Source organism: Lotus japonicus, chromosome 5 (genome assembly GCF_012489685.1).
Source record: "Lotus japonicus ecotype B-129 chromosome 5, LjGifu_v1.2".
NCBI classification, from domain to species: Eukaryota; Viridiplantae; Streptophyta; class Magnoliopsida; order Fabales; family Fabaceae; genus Lotus; species Lotus japonicus.
Window position 1 is genome coordinate 17832619 of NC_080045.1, and position 14780 is coordinate 17847398.

General features: G+C 36.2%; 1 protein-coding gene across 1 annotated transcript; it reads right to left on the reverse strand.

Annotated features, from left to right (window-relative positions):
• Positions 1 to 323: 323 nt before the first annotated feature.
• LOC130717082 (sorting nexin 1) lies at positions 324 to 7311 on the reverse strand. Its single transcript, XM_057567191.1, has 10 exons — positions 6989 to 7311; positions 5889 to 6024; positions 5484 to 5617; positions 2738 to 2812; positions 2287 to 2446; positions 1997 to 2130; positions 1817 to 1885; positions 1528 to 1607; positions 864 to 924; positions 324 to 779 (listed from the first exon to the last, which is right to left on the reverse strand). The coding sequence occupies exons 1-10, from the start codon at positions 7145 to 7147 to the stop codon at positions 570 to 572; spliced, it is 1218 nt and encodes a 405-aa protein (XP_057423174.1). The 5' UTR covers positions 7148 to 7311; the 3' UTR covers positions 324 to 569.
• Between the last annotated feature and the right edge of the window lie 7469 nt (positions 7312 to 14780).

A 14780-nucleotide genomic window follows, 5' to 3' on the forward strand; every position in this document is an offset into this window, starting at 1 on the left:
TAAATCAAGTTGGGTACACGTAGCTTAGGGCGAAATCGCATTGGGATTCGGGTGGGGTGACGCAAATCCCACCTCAGCTGCCACATGGGCTCCCAGCCGGTAAAATTCACACCATTCGGGTGAATATCATTTCTTTTTTGCACTATTCAAAAAAAAAAATTGCCTAACTTGCCTGCTTGTAAATTGTTTTTTAACACCACACAAAAAGGAGGACAGCAATGCCATTTATAAGATTAAGAAATAAAAGAAATATATCGATATGGCAAAGCTAAGTTTGTTATTTGGCAAATCATGGAGGGGTAGTAGATAGTGACAAAGGTTGGTATTCTAAAGATAGTCTAAAGATGGCATTTAAATTTTCAAAGACTTCGGTAGCAGCCTTTACTTTGTTTAAAATTTGTACAAAATTCAAGTAAGAAAATCACTTTTACAACATAATTTGAAACAGCAGATAACTCCTGTGTAAGCCCTTTAACAAAACAAGAGCCGCACATATGCCAAATCCTAGTTCCGGTAACCAGCTGTTAAGAGTACTTCATCTATGCTATGTAGTACTCACTCATTAACTCTTATGAGGAGGAACATGCTTCCAGTTTAGGAAGCAGACTTCGCCACGCTTCTGCAATACCGTTTGCAAGACGTGCCTGGCCTTTAGCAAATTCATGGAAAGCGATTCCCATATCTAGTGTTTTCTGTTCTTGGAAACGCCCTATTTCTTCATTCATTAACTTTACAATTGTCTCAAATGTCTTTGTTGCTTGTTCACTCTCTGCCTTCAACTGTATGACAAAATCATATCAGTCCAGCCAACAAACTGTATGCATAAGTTTTCATCAATGGATGCCAAATGTTAGCAAATTTACCTCGTTATATTCACGTTCAGCTTCTGCAACTCTATCAGACCGAATCAACATGAGTTTGTCACTGGATTCGAAACAACAACGAAAAATTTAAATCAGAATAAAAACACCAAGTAGTCAGTCCTCTAGGTTCTGTAAACAATCAGGCATCAGCCAAAAGGGGAGAAGAGGGGAAGGAAAATAAGCCTCCTATTGTTTGGGGTGTAAGGGGAGGGGAGGCAACAGAACAGTAATTTTACAAATGTATCCTTCTAGAAGGTGATAAAACAAAATAGAAGAAGTGATATAAAAAAAGCATATAACTAAGGCTTGACCTATGTGAGAGTGAAGAAGCATGAAGTAGCATGGGGGCATAGCTAGGTATTAATATACATAAGGACTGTTTTGAAAATTAAAAAATATACAAGGATATTGTAGTCAATACAGTTCCTAAATTGTAAATCATTTTCTATTCCCTTCAAATCCCCAAATCTTGCAGTGGAGAGATTTTTACCCCGCTATTTACCAAACACTAAGTGAATTTTTACATATTCCACAATACAAGACACAACCAAGGCTTATCTGCATTTACATACACACAAGGGTTTTAGTAGGGGGAAAGGAATGCTATGTAAAAAAGAAATTATTCTGCCTTACGAACTACGTTAGTCAAGTAATAGAACCATACAGATTAATCTCCTTCAGCTTCATTGTTTCAGCCAGTTCACATTGTCTCCTGAAGGCATTGGCCCTCTCTGCGATTGTTGCCTGTTTCAGAATGTAAAACAAGAGTATTGAGTTGAAAAATAAGGTGTAACAATCCATTCACTCTCAGGGTAAGGCGGTTGGAAAAGAAAAAATGTTAGGATTCAAATATCTGAATAATTGTTTAACAAAGGAAAATTCACAAACAATATCTTAATCAGGTTATACAATTTACTTACTAAATAATGAAGGAAAACAAAAACTAGACCTACCTTAATAGATTGTACAGCACGGACATAATCTTTCAAAGGTTCTTCAAAATCCATCAAGAGCTGTTGTGCCTGCTTGACAGAGTCATATTAGGATAGTTCTTATCACCCCTCTCAACATGCAAGCACCCATATATGAATAACCAGTAAAATAACGTACGACACCAACACTTGGACACTTACCTCCTTTTGCAGCTTGGCAGATAAAATCTCTGACTTAATCCCAAGTTCAGAGAATGCTTTCCCAAGAGCATTTCCTTCAGAGGCACCTAGAAGTTTTACTGCTTTTCCAAAATCTGCCAGCGATTGTCCCAACTCTGCATGAGTTATAAATTACAATTTTTGTTATGAATTAATCTAGCCAAAAGAGTGGATAAAATGTAAAAGTAAGCATAGATGAGTAAAACAGAAAGTGAAATAGACACAGAAGACAATAATAATTACCAAAATGAAATCTTAAATTCAAACATCACCTCTATGCCTCTTCACAAGACGATATGCATGTTTTTGAGCTTCAGCCAAGTGGTTTTCAAGCTCAAAGATATAATGTTTCAGCTTTTCATATTCAGGATTTGATTCCTCCACTGGCTTCTCTTTCCCAAGGACAACATCACTCACTTTGGATTGTACATCCTGCCAGAATTTACATAAGCAATTACAAATCGAAAAAAACGCCTGAACGTACAGCACGCTCAACCAGATAGGTTAGCAAAATCAAATATTTAAAAAAATACATCATGTTTCTTTTCATTATTTCTGATAATTTAGCTACTAAGACTAAGGACTAAAAAAACACCCCTTGCCAGGTTATTTCAGACAGGAAACTATTGGAATTCAAATTTTAAAATTACTCCAATTAACAGACTTCAATCTAGTAAAATAAAATGAATCAATATTCCAAAATACCATTCAAACATGTCTTACCTTAAATATCTGCACTAAATCAGCTGGCTTCTTCTTGAATATGCCAGTCTCATGGGACCTTAATCTTTCCATTGTCTGCATAGTATGTATAATCAAATCAAGCTTTAATAAGATTTTTCTTTTACCTCTTAAAAGTCAAATGTGATAAAAAGAGAAGAACTAGATAAGATACAAATACAATAGATACCAGTGTTTTCAATTCCGGATAGCAGCACGTAGCGGCCGACCCAAAACCGCTATAGCAGTATAGCGCATAGCGGGATGACCACTAAGCTGAATTTTCCGATATATTTTATAAAAACTATAAACTATAATATACACATAATTGCTCAAAAATGACAAAAGGTACTCAAATTTTATGAAATTGAGACATTCATAATTAATAGTCAAAGAACAGGGAGGCTATGGGGATATATTAAAAATAGATAGACGCTAATGGGATAAAAGATATACAATATAGACTTATAGAAATAACCCTGTCGACCAAAAAAAAAACAGAGAAATAAGACTGAAAGGAAAAAAATAAAATAAGAGAGAGACAAAACAGAGTAGCAAGGATGCTGGAGGAAGAAGGGAGATGGAGGCTTGCCGGAAGTCCTCGAGTCAGGTCAAAGTTGCAGCTTGCTGGATTCAAGGAAGAAAGGAGATCAAGGGCTGCGCACTGGGAAGAACCTGAGCATGAATTACCCATTATACCCTTAAATGTTCCCCTAACAGTATCATTATAAGGGTAAAACAGGGTTTCCTGAAAGAGAAGCAGCACTGCACACTGATAGCGCCGCAACGACAGCGACTCAGACTGCAATCGCGCCTTCAAGGTCGCGACAGCGATGCGCTCCGCCATCCCCCTTTTTGTCGCAGAAGACAGCTGCTCCGCCACTGCAGCAGCGCCTATGTTATCAATCCCAGTTCCCAGCCCGTCCCAGTCAGCCCCAAAACTGGGTTAGCCGGATCCCGGAAAGCGGAATAGCTGGGGTATTGAATTTTTGTCTATATTTTGTATAATACCATATATATGTACATACTAAATCAATGATAAATGTTACTTGAAATTCATAATATATGCATACTTTCATAGTAGCAAACTAGCAATTAAAGTCCTAATAGGGCTAGAACTAAAAAGAAAATCATACACGATACTGAGCTACTTAAATACTAAAGTCATAACAGAGAGAGGAGAACAGAGAAGAGAACAGAGGAGAGGAACTACGAAAAACAGAGCAGAGGAAATAAAACATGACAGAGGAGAGGAGAAGCAAGGAGAAACTACCTTACAAGAAGCTCGCCAGAGTCGCGCGGTGGTTGCCGGCTGGTCCTGGTGCTTCACAGATCAGCGGCGATGAGAGGGAAGGAGAGAGAGGGAAAGGGGAGAGAGAGAGAGGGAAGGGCAGCCTGAAAGAGTTGTGTGAGAAGGAATTGGCGAGTGTGAAGATTTTAGGGTTTTATCTCGTAGGGTAAACCCAGAAATACCCTTAAAATATAATCCCCAATGTTTTGATATTAAAGGTATTTTAGGAAAACAGGAGTTCAGAAAGAAAAAAAAAAACGGAGAATCACGACCGTGCGGGATAGGCCACGATTTTGGCAGCGACAACGTTCTAGGCTGGAATGGGAAAAGTTATCCCAGGTTATCGCTGGGATGGGATAGGATCCCGCCGGGATTGACAACAAATGTAGCGCTATAGTAAGAGATTGAAAACACTGACAGATACACCTACATCGTACACGGGAGAGGATGGGAAAGGTATTATAAGTCTTGCACATCACATATCCCATACTATCCACCATGTACAGTGATTATAAGGTAGGTAGTTATGGAATCAGCAACCATAAGGCATAATTCAATTTTCCATATATCAATCACTAATATAAGTCATAAAATTTGGAATCATGCATTTGACAGTAAATTCAGCAAACTCATCATCAAAACAAAACAATTAATGTAGACAAAATGTAAGTCTTAGACTAAATAGAAATGGTTATTAAGTTGAGATACGAATCGTAAATTGGAAGACCTATTTTCCCAATCGTGAATCCAATCTTTTTATGTATCGGAAGATACATGGTACAAAAAAATTAAGTCATAAATTGAAACATAAGCTGATATATCATATAATTAACCTTAAAATAATACAAGATCCAAGCCATAAATCAAAATAAGAAGGAAATTTGTGGGTGCTTGCACAAAATTTAAGTACTCAAACCCTCCAAAAAACATCAATAAGATGACAAAATGCAAATTACTTTCCTACTTCCTATAGTTAGTCGGCTAACTAATTGAATCATTCATCATCCCCAAGGTCAACACTAGGTCACAGCAATATTAGTCGTGTGGGCCACGCAACCTATATGGGCCATGCAAAAAACTTAAAAACTCTTCTCAAGAAACACCAGAAACCTATATGGGCCACACAACCCGACTAAAGTGCAACATGCACACAATTTAGAATCGTAAGATTCAACAAGGACTAGTGAATTGTAAAATTTAGCTCTAACTCATAGATAAGAAATGAGATTCAGGTTCATTTTAGATTAACACTGCGATACGCATCACTACCTCAAGAATTTGTATCTTATCGAGATATGTATCGTAAGATACTGATAACTGTTTAGAACATTTGGAATCAAACAACAAACAGTGGAGTAACATGGCACAGCAACGGAAGCAGAAACGAAAAGTAAGAGCAACAAAGCCAATCAATCACATATAAGATAGATACAGATGCATAGAGGCATGAGGCATCACCTCTTCTTCTGCCTGCAAAAACACCCTCAGGTCCTCACTTTGTTGAAGTTCATGATGTGATGCTATCCTATTTACAAATATATCCAAAGCCTGACGCCTCATCTCAATAAATTCAGCACTGAAACGAAATTTCTCTGCAACAATAAAAAGGCAAACAGATGACCGGATGCTTCCAAAGTTAACTTAATGAAAAATATCTTAATTTTTTTTCACATGGGAAAATACAGCAGTTCCCCTCAATTAAGATGTTTTCATTACAATAACAAAAGACAATAATTTCAGAAAATCAACATAAGCAGGAAGATAAAGCTTTGAAAGATTTATAAGGTAGCATTGGCATAAAAATTCGAATGGACGTCTCAAACTATTATTAAACATGCAAGTAAGAGTACTCTTAGATGTTACCTACAGCACTTTTCTCTGGAAGAGGGGGGATAAAAATGCCTTTGTACTTCTCAAAAAGGCGATCGCGTAGCCAAATGAAGTCACTGTATCGCCGGATGACAATCTTCTCAGGTCCCTGGTATTCGGGAAAATTTGTCTGCCAAAAATTGATTCAGATAGTCAGATGATGACATGGCACATGTTTAGAGTTACACACCTACCCAATGCATTTGGTGGAGCTAAAACTCATAAATGACAAAAGAGGATATCTTGACATTGAAAATAAGGGAGGAAATAATTATTCATTTTTCATATAGAGCTTTTAATGCGATAAATATACTCAAGCTATGGGTAGTCCGAGAATTAAGATTGTGTGACAATATTTCAGCTAATAGAAAATTGTCCATCATCCTTGAACTTTCTGTTTCTGGAAAACTATGTTGCTCGTATACGGGTACAATACCGGTGGTACCGGTATACGGTACCGGGAATGAGATAATGAAGTACCCAACGGTACCGGGTACGTACCCGGTTACCAAAATGGAGTACCCATGCTTCATAGCTGGAAAATCATAAACCAAAAAGTTCTCCAAAAGAAAAGCAGTAATCATATGCTCGAAATAGGCATCATCAACAAGCATGCATGTCCCATCTCAATTCTTAACCACAACTACTGCATAAATGCAAATCACAATGTACTAAATTGACAACAGAATCACAAGGCAAGCATTTAAAAAAAAAAACATCATCCAAATCCAAGAGAGCTTAGCTTCTTCATACATCTCTAAGTTCTAACAAATCGCAATGCCGCAATTCCAATCATTACAAACTACAACGCCTCACAAACGGATCGCCACTTAGCATTTAATCATTCCTAATAATCTAATTACTTAAGAGTTATGACCATTGATAAAAAAAAATTTAAAAAATCCCCCAAACTGAACTTCAAGCCTCTCAGCAAAACCAATCACACAAACAACCAAGATTTTCACGATCTCACCATTTGATCATTTCTACACTCATCTCGAACTCAACAAACAAAAATCAAAGCTGGACTCGGATTGAATTTTCCAATAAAAGGAACAAAAATGCATAAATAAAGAAGAGAAGTAGATGAATACTTTGGTGATGACGCGGTAGGAGATGTAGGATTGGACGCCATTGCCGAGCTTGACGGGATCGGTGACGGAGACGGAGAGGAACGGTTGTTGTTGAGAGGAAGACGGAGATCTAGGGCTCTGCGATGACGAACCGGAGAGACTTCTCTGTTGCTGTTCCATTATCGCGATGATGTGATTCTTCTACAAATTTGATGAACATCAACAACAACGTTCTTCGAAACAGAGAGAGAAGAAGAAGAAGAAAGAAACTTGAGTTGAGAAGAAAAGAAAGAGTTGCTACAGTGGTAGTTAGTGGCGGTTTCGTGAAAATGAAGCGGTGGTAGAATTGTAATTAACGAGGGATTCGTGGTTGTTTTTGGAGTGGGGAGGAAGAAGATAGAGCTAAGAGAGAGGGTTGACTTTTTTGCGTGGCGGTCAATGCTGTTGCCTCGTGGGAAGTTAGGCTGTTCATTTTGTCCCACACACCATGACCCGCTACGAGACGGGTCGGGTTGGATAGGTGAGTGGGTTAATTATTCGTGTTTTTAAGCAATGAAATGATCCTATTTTATGGGAAAATCAAAATAGTTATGTTTCTATGTAAATAAACGTTGCTAAGATGAGAATTTGTAAGTGATCATACAAACATGTAGGCATATATTATATTACATAGGTTGTTATCTTAAAGAGATTGTGTATTTGGTATGGTTGAAGAATCCATGAGTCCGATTGTTGTTTTGCTAAAAGTGAAAGTGAAAAGATATCAGAGAGAGGAATTGCTCTCAAGATTTGGTAATGCGTTTCTCCGAGTAAACAAACTACCTAATGAGATAGCAGCTAGTTGAGACCAGTGTCCCCTCATTAGGCAAAGTTAATTGATTTAACTCATCATAAGACAAGACAGTTAATAATAAAAGCTTAATCAACTATCCACCATAATACATATAAAAGAATTAAATTAATAATTCACATAATTGATATTAATTACCAAATAAAATATATTCTAGTTAATTGATAATGTTTATCCACATAACAAAAGGAGAGAATTAATTATAAACAAATATAATATTTTTCCATTTGGATTAACATCTACCCATTAATATAAAATATATGTATCATTAAATGAAATATCGATTATGGTAAAATACATGTAAGCAGTGTTATCAGACTCGGAGCGGTGATCGACTCGGTCGAGGCACTGGGTCAATGGTTCAACCACTGGGTCACCGATTGAACTGTTTGACTCGATCGACACTAAAAAAAATTTAAAAAATTCATAATACCATAATAAAATGTCACAAAATACCATACACACAAAAGCAATAAGGAATGTTTTACCACAACAAAATGTCACAACTCACAAATAACTGAAATAAGTTTTAAACATCATCAAACAACATCGATTTTACGCTTTAATCACAACAAAAAGCGTATAAACAAGTTTAAAACAGAATTCAACAACTAAGATCTTGTACATCATAAGCTTACAAATGATATATACACATGAAACAACTTGTATATAATCCAGTTTCTGATTCAGGCTAACTAAAAAGATTTTCAATTTTTCAATTTTTTACAACACCAAAGCTTGGTATTCATATTCTTTAATTTGTCCTCAAAGAAACGATAAGAAGACTTAAGAAGACTTTGCAAATAAATTATATACAGAACAACTGGACTTATTCTATATTAAAAAATTAAAAGAATTAATAATACTAACTAACATTAATTAATAACTTCATAATAAAAACACACAAATAATTATTTTAACTTATTGTTAAATAACGTTTTTGAAACAATTGTTAAATAACGTTAAAAAATAGTTATTGTTAAATATATATATAAGTAATTATTATAATGGTTGAGTTGTGTTTTAGTTATTTTGTGTAATAACACTAATGTTTACTTTCGTTCAAAAAAAATAATGTTTACTTGTTTATAGTATTATTTTTGTTTATATATATATATATATATATATATATAATTAAATGTAACCATGATATCAAAACACTTGTCTAGCCTAGTGGTAAGGTTCACAGCATTGAATCTTGAGGGAATGAGTTCGAATCCAATTTAGACACTTTTTTAAAAAAAATTCGCAACTAATAAATGCTAAGAAAAAAAATGCTCTCTTCAAAAAAAAATGCTGGGAAAAAAATTGGCCGAGTTTAATAACACGGCATGTAAGGCAAAAAAATATAAGTTGTGCACCAAAAGTTACTCAACAAAAGACACCATATTGGATAAGAATACTAATCATATCATACATATGTAACCAAAACTTAGGGCTTGTTTGGTATGCTCTATAGCCCTATAGTATAAGGTCTGATTGTATGAGGCCTGATAAAAAATTGATATTATACAGTGTTTGGTCATACACTGTATAATTTGGTGGCAACTGTAATGGTGGTGATAGTGGTGGTATTGGAAGGTGATGATGGTGGTGGTAGATGGGGGTGGTGGTGGCGGTAGCAGGGTGGTGGTGGAGGTAGTGGAGATAACGATGACGGTAACAAAGATGGTGTTAGTGGTGGAGCGTGGTGGTGGTGGCGGCGGCGACGGTGGTGGTGGTGGCGGTAGTGATGGCGATAGCGATGGTGGTGGAGGGTGGTGGCGATGGTAGTAGTGGCGATAACGATGACAATTTCAACAATGGTGGCAGTGGTGGTTGTGGTGGTGGCAACGGTGGTGGTGGTGACAGCGGTGACGATGGTGGTGGTAGTGGTGGCAGAGGTGGTGATGGAGGGTGGTGGCGGTGGCGGACAATGAAATATATTCAAGTAGTTTCTATATCACATTCTTATCATGCCTTATCCATCATCTATAGGGTGGATTAAATAATCTACCATTTTAATGTATAAGAGATGATTGATGTATAAGCTTATACAATACAATGTGAGCACCAAACAATGGATATGTCTATAATGTATTGTATAAATTTATACTATCATGCCTAATACGGCGTACCAAACAGAACCTTATATTTTATACAAAACAAAGATGGATATAGAAAGCACAATAATAACTAGAAGTGTTATTCCATAAAATGACCAAAGCATCTAAAAATGCTAAAAAGATATGATAAAAGTAACGTCATCTCAAACATATCTCATAAAAAAATATATTTCAGACTCCCACTAACCCAATACATCAATGACTTAACTAATTTCATATGAGTTGCATGATTCTGAAAGACTCCAACAGTTAAGCCTTTGGTTAGTGGCTTTGCTAACATGTTTTCTGCAGCAACAATGTGCTCAATACGACTCCAAAATTCCATAATATTCTCTCTAATAAGCATAAGCTTTACATCAAAATGCTTTGATTTGGACGATTTTTGTTGTTGTTATGAGAAAAACTAATAGCAGCAGTATTGTCGCAATATATCACGAGCAGTCTAGAAATGCTTTCAACAATGTGAAAGTCAGAAATCAAATTCTTCAACCACATGGCTAGACATGTAGCCTCATAACAAGCAACATTCTTTACCTCCTTGGTAGAAGTAGTTGTAAGTGTTTTTTTAACATTCTTCCATGAAACATCTCCTCTGCCCATCATAAAGATAGAGCTAGGAGTAGATTTCTAGTTGTTAAGGCAACCACCGAAATCAGAACCTCAATAGTCAATAACATGAAGTTGATCAGACTTCTTATAGGTTAATATGTGATGTTTCCTTGCAAACATCTGAAGACCTTTCACGACCTTCCAATGACCCACACTTAGGTCGCTCAAGTATCTATCTAAACATTAACAACAAAAGCAATATCAGGAAAAATACAAACTGGAGAATACATCAAACTGCATGTCGCAATATATCACGAGCAGTAGAAATGATTTCAACAATGTGAAAGCCAGAAATCAAGTTCTTCAACCACATGGCTAGACGTGTAGCCTCATAAAAAGGAACATACTCTACCTCCATGGTAGAAGTAGCTGGAAGTGTTTGTTTAACACTCTTCCAGGAAACATCTCCCCTGTCCATCATAAAGATAGAGCTAGGAGTAGATTTATGGTCGTTAAGGCAACCACCAAAATCAGAACCTCAATAGTCAATAACCTGAAGTTGATCAGACTTCTTATATGTTAACATGTGATGTTTCCTTGCAAACATCTGAAGACCTTTTTCACGACCTTCCAATGACCCATACCTGGGTCACTCAAGTATTTATCTAAGCATTAACAACAAAAGCAATACCAGGACAAATACAAACTTTAGAATACATCAAACTTCATATATATATATATATATATATATATATATATATATATTTGAGGACCTTCATTGCATTTCTATCATTATCATTTTGAGGACATGAAGATTTAGAGAGTTTATCACCCTTTGGAACAGGTGCAACACATGGGGAGCAAGATTCCATGTTAAACCTTTTGAGGAGCTTTTCAATATGTCCTCTATAAGATAAACCAAAAATGCTACGTGACCTATCACAATAAATCTAGAAGTCAAGAACAACAGAAGCATCATTAAGATCCTTCATATCAAAGTGGAAACTCAACATTTGTTTTGTCTCAGTTAAAATGAAGAATATCTTCAACATATAAGACAAAATTGATGAAATAACACCCACTAGTCTTCAAATAAATGCACTGATATGAGGCATTTTCCCTGAAGCCAAGAGAAGTAACCTCTTGATCAATTCATATACTATTGTCTAGAAGCCTATTTTAGCCCATAAATAGACTTCTTCAGCTTACAAACTAAATGTTTTTTTCCTTACTCGACAAAGTCATCAGGCTGAACCATATAGACATCTTCAGCCAAATCTCCATTCAGAAATGTTGGTTTGACATCCCCAAATAAAAATGAGCTACTAAGGCCATAACAACTCGAAAAGCATCCTTAATACAGACCGATGAGAAAGTCTCCTTATAGTCGATGCCCTTTTTGCTGACTATAGCCCTTTGCAACTAGTCTGGATTTGTACCTGTCAACATTACCATTTGGATCACGTTTGGTCTTAAAGACCCATTTTCATGCAACTGGTCAACAGTCAATGGGAAGTTCCACAAGATCCCAAACACCATTACGAGACATGGAAATACATAGCTTTAAGCCATTTAGAAGCATGAGAACAAGAGATAGCTTCTCCAAAAGTGGTAGGATCATCAACATCATTAAGATCAAACTTGTACTCCTAAAGGTACAGAACATAGTAATTTGAAATAGATGGTATGTGATCGCTTTGAGATCTCTTCAAATGAACTTCTTCAACAACGTCATCATGATCATGTTCATCCATTACTGGTGTTGTATCATTGATATTTTCTATAACATTTTGGTCACCATCATCAGCAACCAGAAGTGCATTATCTGCTGGAAGTGAAACAGATGGAGCAGGACAAGTATGCTATCTTCTCTAAGAGTGATCGGTCGTGGTGTACTACTCCCACTTTCCAAATCATCCTCAAAGACTAGCAGAACCAGTCTCGATGGCTATCATGGAATGAGAAGGGCAATAAAATCTACTACCTCAGGGACCCACGCAATAGCCAATAAAGAAACCGCTAATCGTCTTAGGATCAAGTTTTTTTAACTGAGGATGATTATAAGGTCTAACTTCTACTTTACAAGCCCATACATGAAAGTCTTGAAGCTCGATTTCTTTCCAGACATCAACTCATAGGGAGTTTTCGCAACTAACTTGTCGGGTACTTGGTTGAGAATCTACACAACAGTCCTCAAGGCATCTTCCAAAAAAAGATCTGGTAAACTAGAATGGCCCAACATGCATCTCACTCATATGTTGATTGTCATGGCGAAGAGATTGTGTACTTGGCATGGTTGAAGAATCCATGAGCCTGCCTGGTTTTTTGCTAGAGAGTGAAAGTGAAAAGACACCAGAGGGAGGAACTACTCTCAAGACCTGGTAATATGTTTCTCGAAATAAACTGCCTAATGGGATAGCGGTTTATATATTACCAGCTGAGACCAAGGTCCCCTTATTAGGCAAAGCTAACTGACTTAACCCATCATAGGATAATTAACAACAAAATCCTAATCTATCATCCATCATAATACATGTAAAAGAATTAAATTAATAAATCTCATAATTGATATTAATGATCAAACAAAATATATTCTAATCAATTGATAATGTTAATTGATATAATAAAATGAGAGAATTAATTACAAATAAAAATAACAAGAGTAATATCGTTGTTTAACTCCTCTCAAGATTAACACCAAAACATTTTTCGTAGAAAATTCTTTAAAATAATTGATAATTCCGCCTTTCCTCAACTATTTACCTACCTTGATAGAGCCGCCTGATTCCCCTTTTATAGAACTGAGTTTCCTGAGGGCTTGGTCGAAGTTGAGGATGATGCCTTAATTGACAGAGAGAAAATTTTCGTATCCTTTTTCTCTTGGTTCAACACCATTGGAAGTGGCGCTCTTCTAAATGCATCCAAGTACAGGTCCGCCACTCAGTTCTAATTGCTCCAGTAAACAATAGCGACAGTGATAGACCCAAGACCCTAGTGTAATAGCCTAGCAGCATATGTAATAAATGCCCAAAAAGTCCCCTCTTAAGGTACAAGTGTTCTCTTTTAAAGGGAGCATGCAAAAATCTAAAGCTAAACCTAATCGGACTATTAGGCCTTATAAGTCCCGACGCAACAACCCACATAATTCTACGTCTGCCATTGGGCGGTCCCTGTCTAGCCTAACATACATGCCCATTCGCCCGCCCTCTAGATGCCATATCATCCTAGCGGTCTGGTCTAGTAAATAAGTAACATGGGCGAGACCCTTATTATGGCTAGGGGTCTCCCTAGTCCACAAGACATAATGCTTGAAGCATGAGGGTGCGGTATGTCTTCAGGTTTTTTGGTTTGTGTACGAAACTCTATGGGCAGGCCCTCTATTGTAACGAGGGATCTCACACAGGTGGCAGTGGCGACAGAGGTCTCAAGGGCTGTTGCGCTCCCAAATCTGGTATAAGATTATCCAAATCTGCCTGAACTAGGCCACGTTGCACCTATTGTACACCCTACCACCTGGTCTCTCTAGATCTAACGACGTGGCGGTGGCACACGCCGTCGCACTAGCGAAGCTTTGCGTTGCCTCGAAGTCTCAAATGCCCTAAAACCTCACTAAATCTCAGGAAAAGCAAGTGTATTCAAGCGATTAGGGATTCGTTTTACCAATCTCCACAGATGACGCCAATTATTCTAGCATAAAAACAACTAGTATTGATCTTGCGTCATGCACGGATGGAATACGAGTACTTTGTCGGCATACATCAGGCTTTTTCATATTTCCTTTCTCCTTCTTCTTTTTTAAATACGTATATCACCTATTTAAGTTTTTTTCTAATCCTAATACATTGAATATTTTTGAAAATATGAAATTATTTAATATTTAAATTACTAAAAAAATTTGGAAAATATAAATATACATTAAAAAAATAAATATAATCATTAATTATTCTATTGTCATTAAAAATAATTAAATTGTAAATTAATACAGTAGTTAATTTTAAAAAAGTCACAATTGACTTTTATTAATTATTCTAATGTCACTAATAACTATTAAATTCAGTATTAATACATTAATTATTTTTGAAAATATGAAATTATTTAATATTCAAATTACTAAAAAATTATAAAATATAAATATAAATTCAAAAACAATTATTTTGAACATAAAAAATAAACATAATCATTATAAAAAACTTTGTCAGCGTACATCTTAATGGTAGAAAAGTCACAATTGACTTTTATTAATTATTCTAATGTCATATAAAACCATTAAATGTCAAATTAATACAGTAGTTATTTCCGAAAAAAGTCA